The sequence below is a fragment of the Echinops telfairi genome, unplaced genomic scaffold (genome assembly GCF_000313985.2).
Source record: "Echinops telfairi isolate 266 unplaced genomic scaffold, ASM31398v2 ScPeMD7_3533;HRSCAF=4204_0, whole genome shotgun sequence".
Classification (NCBI taxonomy): Eukaryota; Metazoa; Chordata; class Mammalia; order Afrosoricida; family Tenrecidae; genus Echinops; species Echinops telfairi.
In genome coordinates, this window is record NW_022107431.1 from 7,377,674 (window position 1) to 7,393,414 (window position 15,741).

Here is a 15,741-nt window from a genome sequence, read left to right on the forward strand (position 1 = left end):
CGGGGAGTGGGGGCCCCTGAGCTGCAGCAACAGGAGCTCTTCAGGTTTTCCCCACCTCCAGTTTCCCTCGATTCCAGGCCTTCACATTCTAACTTCTTTACAACCAAAATGGTTTCTTAGGGAACAGGATGTTCTAAGTTAAGTTTCATGAATTCAGTACTGTTTCCTGAAAAACCTGTGAGGAAGAGAACCTCCCCAGCACTGAGATGACTACACCAGCACTGGATCCACAAGACTTTCCACCCACCGGCCTGTGATCTTCCTGCATTCGGCATCATTGCATGTGCTGCGTGAGTCTGAAGAGAAGTCTATGGACTAGTATCAGATGCATGGGCTAATATTGAACTCATGGGCTTGATCTGGACTGGGCGTTTTCTCAATATACAATTGCTCTAAGAAATAAAAACCAAAAAAGACTGTTGTGTGGGTCTTCTGGGTGACCGCAGACCAGCCGAGCACAGAAAGCCCTGCCCTCCCTGGTGGGACGCGCAGGGTGGAACGGCAGGCCATTCTCAACAGCATTGACAACAACAGCAACAATCTGTGAGGAGCTCAAGGAATCCAAGTGGTGGACAGACTGACAGGCAGAGCGAGCCTCTGCTGCGGAACGCTCACATGACTTCTCGTAGGTGGCGACGTTTTCCTAACAGCCTTGGGAGAGAAGAGGAGAAACAGGGCAAAGATCCGCTTTCTGCAGCTCACGGACATGCCGTCTGTGCAAGGAGAAAAGCTCACCCTTGAAGATGTCACTGTGTCGTTTAAATCACGCAAATTTGCTAGGTTTTCGTTTTTTGAGTATCTTTCTTTTTAATCTACAAATACTCTAAGTCCCACAGCACTGTTTTATCTACTATTTCTAGATTGGAAGAAGATACAGCTAACAGAAAAAAGACACAGCTATTGATATGTGCTTAGAAGTCCTCTCTGATGGGCACTTTGCTTGTAAGGCTTAAAGCTATACAGTGCCAACTGTAGTTCAGGTGACTGTTAGGGACTGACTGCTGACCTCTCCCTACAAAGGTCATCATCCGGGCTGCGAGAGGTGACTGTGACATCATGGAGCCAGGGTCGCTGCAGTCCATCGACCGACTCTTGAGTCAGTCTCTTCTGAGCCCTGAGCGAGATTAGTCAACCTCTCCAGGGACGAGCATCTTCCCCAGAGCAGACAGAGAAAGCAAGCCTTCCCCTAGCTTCTAGCTTCCTAGGTCTCTCTGTTTGTTACAGCCATGTGTTACTGGCATATCTGAGACAGCAGCATTCGATAACGAAGACAAATAAAATCTGGTATAAGAAGAGTGGGGTGCAGCTCTGGCAGATGCTCAAACGTGGAGTAACTTTGGAGCTGGGTACTTGGTGGAAGCTGGAAGGGTATCGAGGTGGCCAGCAGTAAAGCCCTGCTTGCCTTGAAGAGTGTGGATGGGCTGTGAATGCCCAGGGCACATCTGGTGGGACCCGAAGGCACTTCCATCACCTCAAGGAGACCCGCAGCACCAGCGACAGAATGTGGGGAGAAAAGGAGACTGTGCTGTGCTTCTGGGGGGCTTTAAAAGAAAACGATGAGCACGTGACTGGACAGTGCAGGAAGGGCCAGGCTTCTTACACGACGGCAAAGAACTTGTCTGAGTTACGTTGGATTGTCTGGTGGAAGCTAGAACTCACAAGCAATACTGGAGATCTTCACACTAGGTCTTAAAGGACTGTGTCGTTTCCTCTTCACTCACAGACTCCAAGAGGAAAGAAATGGACTTTATAAGGAAAGTGGGCAAAGGCACAGTGAAAACGTGACTTGAAGATTTCGAAAATTCTGCTGTCTTAAGGACACGTGCCTAGGGTGTTCACCAAGTCTCGGTTAAACAATCTTGTGTTACAGAGATTAAAGCGGTGGCCGAGAGAGCACAAACCTATCAGCTTGGACTCAAGGGAGAGGAAGAATGGAAAGACAGGGCACTGTCACCTCCGGAGTTCTGCAGGCGGGAAACAGGCCTAAGCAGCCACACTTTTTGACCCCAAGGCCCATCCTGGAGCAGCGGGGGATCCGCAAGGTGGTGGAGGAGCACAGGAAGCAAGGCCTTCTGGGTTTTAAAGGGCACTGCGTCTCATAGGGTGGGGCACAGCCAGCGAGGTTTCAGAGGCTCGGGTGGTCACTCTTGGCTCCAGGGTGTGGCACGGAATGGGGGCTACCCTCAGAGGTGAGCAAGGGGCAGAAGAGCAGGGCCTGCTGGGGCCACGGGGTGGGCTCGGGTGGTCACTCTCTTGGCTCCAGGGTGTGGCACGGAATGGGGGCTACCCTCAGAGGTGAGCAAGGGGCAGAAGAGCAGGGCCTGCTGGGGCCACGGGGTGGGCTCGGGTGGTCACTCTCTTGGCTCCAGGGTGTGGCACGGAATGGGGGCTACCCTCAGAGGTGAGCAAGGGGCAGAAGAGCAGGGCCTGCTGGGGCCACGGGGTGGGCTCGGGTGGTCACTCTCTTGGCTCCAGGGTGTGGCACGGAATGGGGGCTACCCTCAGAGGTGAGCAAGGGGCAGAAGAGCAGGGCCTGCTGGGGCCACGGGGTGGGTCACCGCTCAGAAGGACTCGGAAAATGGCACTGTTTGAACGAAAGTGAGCAGAGGGCCTGGCCTGGAAGACGGAGGTAGGGAAGAGTCCAAGGGCAGAGGGCTTCCACCTGGAATCCAGGGAGCTGGCCAACACCCACTGCCTACAGACTCAGGGAAGAAGATGAACTTCAAGCCTGGAGAGCTACAGCGATGGGTTCTGCTGGAATCGTGGCCTTTTCCTTTCTCTCCAACGTCTCCCATTTGTAAGGGCGCTGTCGGCCTTGTGCCCATCCCACCATGGTTCTTAGGGAGGTGACTTCTAGTCCAGCTGCCACAGGTTCATCGGTGAAGAGGAATTTTGCAAATATTTGATTTAGAGGCTCCAGAAGATGAAATTTGGATTCAGAGTAGTGCCCTTAAGTCTTCTGGAGTGATGTGATGGGATTTGCGTGTGGTGAGTGCATGAAATGGGGGTGGAGTGGGGGGTGTTAATCACTAAAGAGCAGAATGTTGTGGATTGAATTATGCCCCCCCTCCCCTAAATATGGGTTGTAAATTTTAACCTGCATGTTTGTGGCTGTACCACCGCTCGGGAACGTCACGAGGCAGGGCTAGTGCAGGGCATCTCCAAGTCGATCTCCTTTTCTGGCTATGAAAGAAATTCATCAAAGGATGGGGGTGCCAAACCGCCTGCTGAGGGTCCCGAGCAGCTCAGAAGGGACAAGGACCTCTCCCAGAAAGCCTGCCTCGGGAGCTGAGGCCCCAAAACGGTGACAGACTGAGACGTCTACTCTATAATAAAGCTCTCCACATGGGACATTTCTGTGAGGCCCACGCTGGACACCAAGACTGGGATGCGCACTGTGGCCTAATTGTTTTTAAAGTAGCACAAACGGGTATCTCTCTGCCTGTCAATAGTGGGAAATGGGGGCCCAGGCTGGCCTAGGGCAAGACCAGAGCCCTCTCCTTCCAAGGGGAGGCGGAGGAAGGCCATTGTGCTCATTCACCTCCTGCTCCTGGACAGGACCCACGCCTGCCTACCACCGGGGAGCACCCTGTACGGGCACTCTCCTCCCTAGGGAATTGAGAAAGACCACGCTGGAGTCCTCCCCACACACCTCCTGCAGAAACTCTCACCACCACTTCCCAAGCCTCATGAAAGAGCCCCTTACGACGGCAATCCCAGGACGAGGTCTGCTCCCCCGAACCAGCCCTCGAGCAGTGGCTGTCTTACCAGGGTACAGACCTGTGACAGGACTGTGCGGCTTTCCGATGACGTGGCCGATGCACTCGTTCATCAAGGCTTGCAAACTCTGGGAAACAAGGGAAAGCAGGTAGTAAAGGGAAGTATGCCATCGTTTATCGCGTGGGCGGCCTGCTGGTGTAACGAAAAGAAGCATGTCACCCTTCATGCATGTTGTCCGACCCGCTGACCTTAAAGCCAGTTTCAAAAGACGAGGTGCAGACGGAAGATTAGCAACAACCACATGGACTAGGCCAGGATGGGGCCCCGCAGCTGCACGTTGACAGATGGCTATGAATTCGCTCCCGCTGCCCTCCCACGAGCAGCGGAGGCAGGAGTCTGTGACTGCTCGGGTCCCCAACACTACTGCTCGGAGGATAAACGGAGGCTCACACGCTTGAACCATCTCTGAGACCCAAGGGAGGAACTGCGACAGCACTAGCCACAGGAACCCAGACAAGTGAGCGAGCCAATCCCCATTCCTCATTGAACTGCCCCGCAACGACCTGGTGGGCAATTTCTAAAATACAGAGCTAACGCATGTTTCACAAGCCCCAGGGTTTCTCGCTGCTCAGTGACGAGGTCAGCTGCCCAGGACTGCTGTAGAGGACCTCTAGATCACCGGCCACTAGCCCGCCCGAGCACAACCACCTCCTCGGAAAGACAAGCGAGCCCGGACACAGTCAGGAGGATACAGACCCCACCGAGGGCCAGCCCAGGGTCAAACGGAGGCATTTTCTTAAATGACAAAAACCTTTTGAAGAATTCTTACCAAAAAGTCATCTTCTGGTAAAGCTGAAATGAAGACAGGTTCGATGGCTTGGAGAAAATCAAATCCTTGGGTGGCCCACCTGTTACAGGAGAGTGTTTAATGCTCACAAACCGGCCAGAAAACACGGCTGTGGCCCAGGGGACAACTAACTGAAAGCGACCCAGGTGGAAAACGAGTGCCCATGTTCATCCACACAGACGGCGGGCTAGAGTCCAGGGGGGTTACAGCACAGCTCCCAAGAAAGACCCACCACCCGACACCGTCCGTCTCCAGCTGGCTGCAGCTCTGCTTCCCACAGACACCTGGTGAAGGAGTGCGTTCCAGCAGGGAGGGGAAGCAGCGAGCTGGAAGAGCTTGCCCAGGAAAACACCAGCCGCTTAGAGGTGACTCGGTTTGAAACAAGTTGTTTTTAAGAACTACGGCATTTTACAGAGAAAATAATTCATTTTAAAAAACAAACCAGCTGGTCTCCCAAGAGTTCTAAACTTCCTCTTCTTTGACCCCCTGCTAGAGAGCGAGCACCCAAGGGGCCCGAGGACAATGACCCAGCCCACCGGCCTCACAAATGGGACAGACTTCCTTGGTCATTACCTGGGTCTTGTGCCTCTACCACTCTCACACTTGGTCAGGACGTAATTCATCCACTTCCGGGCGAAGCTTATGTATTTGTCTCCTATCTTCTGTCTAAACTCCCCAGACATCAGGCGGACGACTTCTTTGTGATACTGCAAGGAGATTTTCACGCACATCGGAGTGAGGGTGACACAGCAGGCAGACACGCTGTCTCTCTACGACGCCCTGTGTCTAAACCAGAGGCCAGAGCCGCCAGGACTTGCATATTCCGAAAAGAGCCTGGAACGACTATAGGGGCTCAAAACGCAGTTTCATAACTGTTTCACTCAGTCGTTTAGAAAAAAAAGAAAAGAAAGAAATCACTAAAGTAAGAATGTGCATTTCAGACACTAAACATCTGAGAGGCTCTGAAATGGGAGGAGACAGCTGTTAGCACAAAATAAAAATGGAGCTGCCATCTGGCAGTTTTCAAATAAATGGGCATCTCCAACAGCCGGTAGGTACACACAGCATTTGTGACGAAGCTGTGACTGCAGCGAACAACCGAGCCAGCTGCCTGTAAGGCTGGCAGCACTTTCCAGGAGGACTGCACTGGGTGCCCTTCTCTCTGAGACCCACCTCAAACCCAAAATTGTAGCCCTGGATCATGGCCTCCCGGTGGTACTGCTGCAGCGTGGCTGCCTCGGACTCGTCGACCTCGGCATCAAACTCGGCTGTGAACATGTGGTCCACCTGGTCAATGGCATCGCCGATTCGGTTGCACAGCTCTAAGGCGTTGCTCTAAAGAGGCCAAGAGGCAGCAATTACACGGTGCTCACAGAAGCTACTGGAAGTCCCCTTCTGTCACCGCCAGGAAACGAACCCCAAAGTCTCAGCTTGCTTGGCTGGCTTGGAGGGCACGGCCAGAAACCGAGGGAGGGGGAGATGCTCTCCCCTGTTTGCGTGGTGCCTTCTTGACTGCCAAGGAAACGCTCACTTGAAACGGCAGCGCAGCACTAGTCTCGTCTCCAAGCAGTTGAGCATGCATGCCTTCAGCACCTGCCCGCCGACCACCTGGGCACCCCTGCCCCCTCCCTCCTGGGGTGCTGGGGCACAAACACGAAAACACGAGCAAGAACACAGTCTGTATCTATGAGACCTGCTCCCACCCTTGACGGCTGCTCACCAGTACTGCCCTGCCCTCAGCTGGGGGTCTTCACTCAGTGGCCGGGGCGGCCAACTTTCCTTTACTGCACAGGGTGTCCCCACCACAGGCCAACTGGCTCAACTATCACTTGGGTGGAGGCTGAAAAGCGGCTTTCCCTACCTTTTGAAGCAACTCAGTCCACTGTCCCTCCCAGCTACGCCTGTGAACCCGTGGTCTCCACCACGAAACCACCTCTTGGGCAGTGCCACCCAAAATCCTTGCCACAGCTAGACAGCCGGAAGACAAGCCCAACTCTCACCATCCTTCCTACCAGCCTGCCTCTGACTCTCTCAGCTCTGCGTGCTGCCGAGGCGGCCCAGTCAGACTCGGTGAGGCAGGGAGCACGCCCCTGGCCTGGATCCACGCCCAGCTGCTCCTGCTACACACGCTCCTCCCAGGCTCAAGGGCTACAGGGAGAACTCCCAGCTGCTGCCCCCACCACACCCATGTCCACTGCACTGCTGCCCTGCCCACTGCTGTCAAGTGGCTCCTGACTCAAGGAGACTCTAGGATAGAGCAGAATCGCCCTCCAGGGCTTCCAAGGCAGTGAATCCTTGTGGAAGCAGAAGATCCTATCTCCTTCGGAGCAGCTGTGGGTGCAAACAGCTGACCTTTCAATTAGCAGCCAAGCCTTTGGCCAGCTGCTCCCTGTGGCTCTGACCCCACCTCCCCAGGGCTGGAGCAATGGGTTCTCGCGACAAGAAACTCCTTCAGGGACCGTGTCGCCCCCAGCATGTGTAACTGTGCAATCCACCCAGACTTCACGGACTCCCAGGAAGCTGACAAAGGCCCTGCCCTGGGGACCAGAGGGTCTGAAGCCAACAAGTGAGAGAACAATCGACCGCCTACAGCTAAGAGAGACAGTCAAACTGACCAGCCAGTAAGAAATGTTTATCCAACAACTGCTAGCATAGGGAGTGCTGCTGCTGTAAGACCCACGCACCAGATGCCACGGGGTCGCCTGGGACTCACAGTGAGTCCTACGTGGGGTTTCTGCAGCTGTAGATCTTTAGGGAAGCAGCCAGCCTCATCGGCCGCGTTCCAGGTGGTGAGTGTTTTAACCTTGTGTGCTGAGGGAGGACAGGCTCCCCGAGCCCCTCAGGGATGGCACACACACGCACACGCACACAGGATGGACACTGGCGACACCCACCTTCAGCTGCTGCAGAGCTTTGGCGATGACGGGCTGGCTGGAGGTCTGCTCGTGGCGGACGGTCAGGAGGCCCTCCGTGGACTGCTGGAAGGTCTTCCTCTGGAGCGTCAGATGGGCCGACTGCGTAACGACTAGCAGGAGGTTATCCACCTGAGGCAAAACCAAGTGCAGGCATGGAAAAGCCCTCGACGCTCAGCCTTCCGCAGCCCCGCACAAGGTCACCTCGCAGACGGCCAGGCCAGCAGCTGCTCCCCTAGGGTGACACTGCAGCGGGCACCCGATTCACGGATGGGTGGCGTTGGGAGAACTGTGGCCACTCACAGGACAGAGACAGAGCAAGTGCTCTCGGCATGGCTGGGACCCAGGAAATGGGACCCCTGCTGGCTGAATGCACGTTACCCCAGCAGGGACTAGCACTGCCACTTCAGGTGCTCCGAAGCCCCAGCCATCCCTGAGCTGTCCCCTTCATGTCCCCACGCAGTCAGACAAGGCTGACACTCAACCCATCTGTGCATTTGCAACACTGCTGATCACACCTGGTCAGAACCCTGGTTTTGTTGAGAACACAGATTCCAGTTACACAAACAGTGCTTGATATAGAGGCACCTGCAAAACACTAGTAATTCAGATGGAATTACACTACAACTGGCCTTCCTGAGATTAAGCTATATAAACATTGGAAACACTACAGAATGGGAAAGTGTGCTTCAACTACTTACAAACCTAAGCGATTTACAAGTATCCATTCAACTGTAACCTCACAGCCGTGGATCTAATTCTGACTCTTAGTGACCTGATAAGAAGGTTGAAGTGACCCTGTCCTTCTCTGAGACTGTAATCTTCATGAGAGTAGCCAGTTCCCCCGGTTTCTTGCGGAAGGGCTGGTGGCTGGCAGCCCAATAAATACCCCACTATGCCACAGGGCTCCTCTCTTCATGCTAGCCTAGTGTACGATCAAGTGTATCAGGTCTATTTCCAAACCCTTGGCACTGGCCACACTGCAGCCCGTACACAGGTTCCCATTCCCCCGGCCCTTCATGAAGCCGCCCTGCATCTGCTCCCGAGTCTGTCAACAATGATTGCCACATGCATGTGAGCATGGTCGGAAGTCAGTTGCACAGGGAAATAGATCCATGAGCATTCTTGATCAGGCCCAGACCACTCTGAGCCACCTGCAATAAAGTGAACTCAGCCACATGGAGCCCCTACACGTGTGAGTAGGGGATACAAACCACAGGCAGTGGATATACTCAAGAGATGCCCACCACCGGCTCAAAGAAGTCTGACAAGCAGGCGATGGCGTTTCCCAAATCCAGTTTAGGAGTATGATAAAGTGCGATCTCTATAGGTGGCAGATTACCCCAACAGTCCGCAACACAGCTTTTCCAGAAAGGTTTAACAATGTAGAAATACAATGAGATATATTAAATAAAGTTTTTAGATGGAATTCGCTGTTACGTAAAGATACCGTCAACCATATGAAAGTGTCCTACGCGTATGGAGGCCAATGACAAACGGTATAAGGACACGCACGACAATGCTGACCATGGTTGCTGGGGCAAACTTGGCGACAACACTCCCTCATTTTTATTTTTCCTGTGTGCACATGTGGATGAAGGAAGAGTCTGAGTGTGTGTGTGTATGTGTGAGGGGGGGTTTGAGGACTGTGTGTGCGTGTGTGGATGGTGGACGAGTGTGTATGCGGGGGGAACAGAGTGTGTGTTTGTGTGCAGAGTAAGTGTATGTGTATGTGTGCATGTGCACAGAGGGAGAGTGAATGTGTGTGTGCCCATGCGTGGATGAGGGCAGCATCAGTGTGTGCATGTGCCCAGGTGGATGGGCAGGAACACTTGGGAGGATGAAAAGCGAGAGGAGCCGTGGGCAGGAGGAGGGCCTTGTTCGAGACGCTGAGAGGCGGGCACTGGGTTGCTTTCCTCGTACAGCGCGAGCTCCCCTACGATGTGATGAGGGGCCACAGCACGGCCGGGAACACAGACGTGGAGGGAGGTGAGACCTGAAGCAGGAGCACTGCAGGAGGGAGGCAGCTGCAGGGGTGCGGTGGGGGGGTGGCGGCAGGTTAGATCATAGCGTGGAGGTAGAGGCACACAGGGCCTGGGCTTGGCAGGGTTTGTGATGACCAGGAGGGGTGGAGTGCCAGCTCCCAGGCAAGGAAGTGGAAGGTGCGGGCTGACAGGAGCTGCAGGCGCCACTTGGGCAGGTGGAGGTGGAGGCACACAGGCGCACCCACCACCCTGGCCTGGAGCTGAATGCAGACACACAGCAGTCCTCGAGGTGTAATTAACACGTCACACGTGTTCACAGGTGCTGATAAGGAGGTGGGTAGGTGGCAGCCTTCGTGATAGTGAAAATGAGAACCTAAAAGACCAGGGTGGAGAAATAGTGGCCGTGTCCTTGGATCCCAGGTTCCTGTATTTAGTTGGCCTACTGGCCACTTTTCAGGGGGAAAATACCCCCTTGGTAATTAGAAGCTTTTGTGTGATAGCTCATAATCCAGGATAAAGTGTGGGTATCTGCACTGGCACCCCCTGGACCGTTCCAGCGCCCCCCGCCCCATCAGGGGGAACAGCACCCACGGTGGGAAACAGAGTATAGAGACCTAACAAACAGCTATGCTAAGAAAACCACAATTAACACAGACGGTGTATTTCAAATGCTCCAGTGTAATTTCACACTCTTAGAGAACTCTGCGGAATATTTTGGTATACGCTATGTCAAAAACATAGCTGTTAAAAATATCCACGCTTATTTCTGGCAATGTACTCTGAAGATTAGGGCTACATGAGCTGCAAGACTTTGTTTTTCCCTAAGCCTGCAGGTAGCTCAGACTAGCCTCCCTGGCAGGATGGGGGCATGACACACGCACACACCTGCATGCTCCTCAGCGTGTCTACCGTCTCCACCTGAGGCACCACCTTGACGGGCGGTATGCCCCACGTGCCCCAGCCATGGTCGGGCTCCTGGTCCCGGTCACTGTGCTTGGTCAGCAGGAGGTAGGTGTCACTGAGCATGTAGTCCGAGTCTTTGGAGCAGTCCTTGCCTGCGGCCGCATTGAGTAACTGCAGAATGATGCTCTTCTCCCCAGAAAGGGCGTCTGGGACAAAGACCTGCAGGTTCTCCAGCCCAGGGATTTGTATCTGGAGAAAAAGGGACCCAATACTTCACACCAGGTCTCGTCGCCAGTTACAGACACACACGGGGCTAACACCCAAATAAACCGAGTCCCATCGTCCGTTACACACACACACACACACAGATTGGTGAGGTCCCTCCACCAGGAGGGCTTCTCCTGGGTACACATATTTTAAAAGCAAAGAAAATCCTCGTTATAGGGAGAAGTCTGTCTGGAACCACCCCCACCAGTGCTAGGATGGAAAGTCCCAGAAAGTGTTCTGACTCAGGAAAACGGGAGAGCGTTAGCCAAGATGGATGCACTCCTCCTGGAAGCAACACGACCATCCTAATGGGGCACAAAAGCGCTCGGGCAGAGTTTGGGGGGTGGGGACTGGTGGGTTTGAGATTAAATTTCTAGCAACAATAACACATACTGATGCTCGAAGTGCTAAATCGCAGACTGCGTAAGTGGGAAACAAGATGTCGGCTCAAAGAGTGGTCCCAGCGACAGGCAGGGCACTGGTGTCAAAGACGCAGGTGCAGTCTGAGTTGAGTCAGGGAGTGTGAGGTGGGAAGCAACGGCTCACAACCAGTTCTTCCATTTTAAATACGCACGAGCAGCTAAACAGTCGCAGTCAACTTTGTTATTTTCATCTGCATCCTTGAAACAAGGTAACACTGTCAGGTAGGAAGGAATCTACCCCACCATTTCCCTAGAGACCTGTGAGTTGTTGGGGCCTCTAAGGGAGGGTCTGTGGCCGCAGGAGGAAAGGTTACCTTCACGTACTGCTTGGCCCTCAGAGCAGCCAGCAGGTCTCGAGTGGGGGCCGACAGGGCGAACTCGGCGGCAATCTCCAGGTCCTAGGGCACACGACACAGACGCACCATTAGGGTCAGCTTGGGAGGAGGAAGAAGAAACCGCTCCTCGAGACTGCTGGCTCACCTTCCTTAACATCTTAGCAAATCCAAGTGCCTTGGAGGCCCGCTCTCTGGCTTCATGGAAGAGCTCCTTCAGCGCCCGGCTGGTCTCTATAACAGATCGCCTGGAAAGCAGGGGGTCCAGTTAGGAGGTCTCAGGGAAGATCCCCAGAGGCAGGAGAGATCCCCAACAACAGAGGGGAGCACATCCCACACCTCCTTAACAAGTGATGACTGAAGACTTTAAAACAGGAACACAGGGTTATCAGGAACGGATTTGGGAGATTCAGAAGCGTGCTCCTCAGTTTTCTAGAAAACTCAGCGTGCTTTAAATGTAAGTGGGGCACTGTTAAACAGCCTTCAAATAATGGTAAATCCCATTTTCTCCAGATCCTACACTGTTCAGTTTTTGGAGTTTAGATGAGTTCTTGGGTCCCTGCTCATAATCCAATGGGAAAGGACGTTGTACGGTATGTGCTGGTAAATGCATCACGGCTGGCTCTTGGGAAAAACTGCCTTGTGTGGGGGTCTCGTGTGGGGCTTGCTGCGTGCCATGGTACAAACACACCCAGCCGAGAAGACTTCCCAGTGGGACACCAGTGGGCAGAGATGAGCACCAGCCTGCCCCAGACAGGTGCCCTCGGAAAAGAGGTGCCGAGGGTCGGTCTCTCCTGTTTGCCATCACAGGTCTCTATTCCCACATGGGTTTTGAAGTTGCCCCGTGAGCTCTCCCAAGGGCAAGGCCTTCTACCAGCAGGCTCAGCCTTTGCTTGGCTGTTCAACATCGGCCCAGGTGGGAGCCATGAAGGGATTTCTTTCTGAAACCCTGACTCTAAATTGAGACTCCCAGCGGTTCTGAAAGGCAAAATTGGTTCCTATGAGCCTTCAAGTGCTGACAGAGGCATGTCTGCTCTGAAGAAGTCAGGTCTACCTGGGTCTGTGCCAAGCTTACTCCACGGGAGACTGCTGACAGATGCCCACACAGCGGCGCCGTGGCCAGGCTCGAGGTCATGAAGCCAGTTTCCCACGCTCACCCTGCATCTTCTCTGCGTGGAGCGGGTGGAAGACGAATGAATAAGGCAGGGTGTTAGGGGCTTTAAGCATCAGCTGAAGCAGGGGAGGGTAAAGTGTAGTGACAAAATATAGTGGATGTCCCAAGATGTATGAACGGGCCGTTGGGGGCTATTAAGAGGCAGGATAAGCTTCATTAGAGGCGATCCTACAGCCCTCTGTGATCTTAAACCATCCACTGCTTTCCCTAAGGGCACAATCTCATTAGGCCACACAAACTCTAAACCAGCGGTTCTCAACTTGGGGGCCCTATGACCCTTTCGCAGGGGTCGCCTGATTCATAACAGTAGCAAAATGACCGTGATGACGTAGCAATGAAGATAACGTTATGGTTGAGGGGTCACCACAACATGAGGAACTGTAATAAAGGGTCGCAGCATTGGGAAGGTTGAGAGCCACTGCTTTCTTGAATCTTCAGAGAAATTTCAAACACAAACCATAACCAAGAGATCAGAGACCAAGCCCAACCCCACACTGTGGTCTTCTGATGCAGGGGGTGGGGTGGGGGTGGGGACAGAGGTTTCTGCAGCTGTCAACCCTTCTCCCATGGAGCGGGTGAGTTCCAGCCACTGACCAACATGCACCCCGCTGCACCACCTCCTGTGAAGACAAGCCCGTCATCAATAAGCTCCTGTGGCCCACCCGCCAGTGTGCAAGGTCATGCTGGCTCATGACAGAGAGCCCGGGTCTGGGAGCAGCCACGGCAGAGCCCGAGGGGCAGCGCAGACCTGATTTCATCGGCGGCAGTGCTGTCGTCCGCGCTGGTCCAGAACGCAGCACAGCTCTCCTGCAGGCCCAGCTCCAGGAAGCTGCCTGTGGACTTGAGCAGCATCCCCGCGATGTCACTGCGAGAACAAAAGCCACCATCACCACTTGTGCAGGAGTCAGGGCTTGCCCCGCCCTCCGGTCATGGAACGGCCCGGCGGTATGTCAATAGCGTTGACTCTTTTCTCCTTGAGTATAAAATGGTGACTAATGTGAAAACGTAGACATATCAGTTGTGTCTACCTGTTTCTATTTCCGGTTTTTATTACAATCCTCAAAACTCTTTACATTTCTAGTAGTTATGCAGCCATTACAGGAACGTCATCCCCACTTAAATGTGGAAGGCTGTATAAATGATCTCACGCATGGCAGGAGCTCTAGAAAGCTCTCTAAGCCAAGCTGTGACATAGTGGGACACCGTGAATCCGTTAAACCTAACTGTTCGAAAATGCCCCCCCACGATCACTTCACAGTCAGGAAACATCCTACATGGCTGACACATAGAAGGACCAATGTTGACATGCAAGCCCAAGTCTCTAACGTAACCCTAGGAGTACAGTCACACTCAACAACAGTCTCTTGAGCCCACTCAGGCAGGTGCGTGGCCCAGATAAGCCCAGGTGGACGGTAAGTGGTGGGCTGTGATGAGGCAAAAGAACCAGGGCGCCCTGGGTGCCAGCAGGTGCTACAGAGAGATGCACAGCAGCAGGGAGCGGGGAGGGCCCAGGCCAGAAGCAGAGGCTGTGGCCATGGCTGAGGAAGTGTGTTAGGAGGAGGGGGAGCAGTGTTAGTGAAGGGCCAGGTCAGGAGGCTGGGGGCAGGGGGGGCAGTCCAGACAGCAGTCAGCATGACGGACAGGCATGAGGGTGCCTGTGAGAGAAGAGAAATGCTGACTGGCCAGGGGCAACACCAGGGTGACCAGCAAGTGTGAGTGGCCTGGGGCAGCGCAGGAGGAGAGAGCAGGGCCAGTGGCAGCGAGGCGAGGGCTGGGCTAAGGAGCGCAAAGAGCTAACAAGCAGCCTGTGCAGCAGCCTCGGTCCAGGCTCGGGCAGGCCTGTCTTTGCTGAGGGAGGAGGAGGAGCGTTTCTGGCAGAGAAGAACCCGTCTGATTCCTCTGCGGAGACAGACTACAGAGAGGGAGAGGTGCTGGAGCCAGCAGGGGAGAAAGGACATGGGCAGCCAGGCACAGGCACTTCCGGATGGCTCTGAGGCGGCCAATTCCACGAGTGGCGGAGCTCCCTGGGACTGATGAGCAGGAGCTGGGGAGAAGTCTGAGCCCTGCGGTGGAAGCTAGGGCCACAGTGGTGAGAAGGGCGGGAGGAGGGCGGTCATGGCCCATAGCTCCCTGCTTTCCCTTTCCTCTTTTCCCAGCCAGGGGCAGCTTGTAGGAGGAGGAGGGGCGCACAGGCGGGGGCTGTGGGTGGGGAAGGGGGTTCAGAGACGAGAGTGAGCTCAGCGTGGCACCACAGGACACACAGGCTTACGGCAGGGATGGCGCATCGACCATCACGGGGGACAGAAGGAAGGGCTGAGCACCCACCCAAGGGGCCCTCGGAGCCCAAAGATGCAGACTGACTAGGGGCGGGGGAGGGAGTGGGGAGGGCAGGGCAGCCCTGTAGTCGTCGGAAGCAATGGCGCAGGCTTAGCGTCACTCGGGTCAGACAGCAGAGACTGGTTGTCACTCGGCATGCGCCTGTCCCTCGGGTCCACATCCATGCAGAGACCAGACCCCCAACAGCACCCTGTCTCACCGGGAGGGCTGCCTGAGGCCAGGCTTGCAGACTGGGGAGCTGCCCTGCGCACCCGCCATACTTAGCAGCCCCCTGACCTTGATCCACGAAATGCCATGAAGAGCCCCCCAATCAGACCACCCAAAGTGACTCCCGACATTGTCCGGGGTGCCCTCAGGACAACCTGTCAGAAGCCAGTGCCCCACCCACGATGGTGGGACAGGGCGCCCACCAAACCCGAGGGCGCAGTTCCCGTGTGAGCAGTCTCCGAGGGACCAGAGGCAGGGAGGGGTCTGCGCAATGGGGGCCACACGCACAGGCACGGGGTTCCTACCAGAAAAGCTTCCCAGCCTGGGCTTCTCCACCCCGGATGTAATGCGTTATCTCTTTGGTGAAATTCCATTCTTCTTCTAACAGATTTTTTAAACTATGGGATGCTTGAGGTAACTGCTGTAGCATTTGGATCCAGCTTCTCATGTAATCAAAATAGACCTTAAACACAGAAACGCAGAGGGAGACATTTGAGGGCAGAACTCGGCGGGCCAGCTTTCCCCATGTTCCCAAAGGCCAGGCACGAATGCAGGCAACTCAGAGCCGAGGAGACCCCTCGGGGCTCGTAGCTGATGTCCCCACCCTCCGGATTCTGAACATCAACCAAGCAGTG

The 15,741-nt window shown here is 54.7% G+C and overlaps 1 protein-coding gene across 4 annotated transcripts in view; it reads right to left on the minus strand.

Annotated features, from left to right (window-relative positions):
* The window catches only part of MAP3K4 (mitogen-activated protein kinase kinase kinase 4), a 102,761-nt gene that overhangs the window by 20,609 nt on the left and 66,411 nt on the right, over nucleotides 1-15,741 (minus strand). For 2 of the 4 annotated variants that reach the window (XM_045294419.1, XM_045294417.1), the window contains exons 6-15: nucleotides 15,412-15,569; nucleotides 13,311-13,427; nucleotides 11,537-11,636; nucleotides 11,371-11,454; nucleotides 10,350-10,616; nucleotides 7,462-7,611; nucleotides 5,741-5,902; nucleotides 5,141-5,274; nucleotides 4,550-4,628; nucleotides 3,781-3,847 (exon numbers count right to left, since the gene is read on the minus strand). In XM_045294419.1, the coding sequence (XP_045150354.1) occupies nucleotides 3,781-3,847; nucleotides 4,550-4,628; nucleotides 5,141-5,274; nucleotides 5,741-5,902; nucleotides 7,462-7,611; nucleotides 10,350-10,616; nucleotides 11,371-11,454; nucleotides 11,537-11,636; nucleotides 13,311-13,427; nucleotides 15,412-15,569 (1,318 nt within the window). Of the gene's footprint in view, nucleotides 1-3,768; nucleotides 3,848-4,549; nucleotides 4,629-5,140; nucleotides 5,275-5,740; nucleotides 5,903-7,461; nucleotides 7,612-10,349; nucleotides 10,617-11,370; nucleotides 11,455-11,536; nucleotides 11,637-13,310; nucleotides 13,428-15,411; nucleotides 15,570-15,741 lie in introns of all 4 variants that reach the window. The other 2 variants (XM_045294418.1, XM_045294416.1) reach the window with 1 other exon arrangement.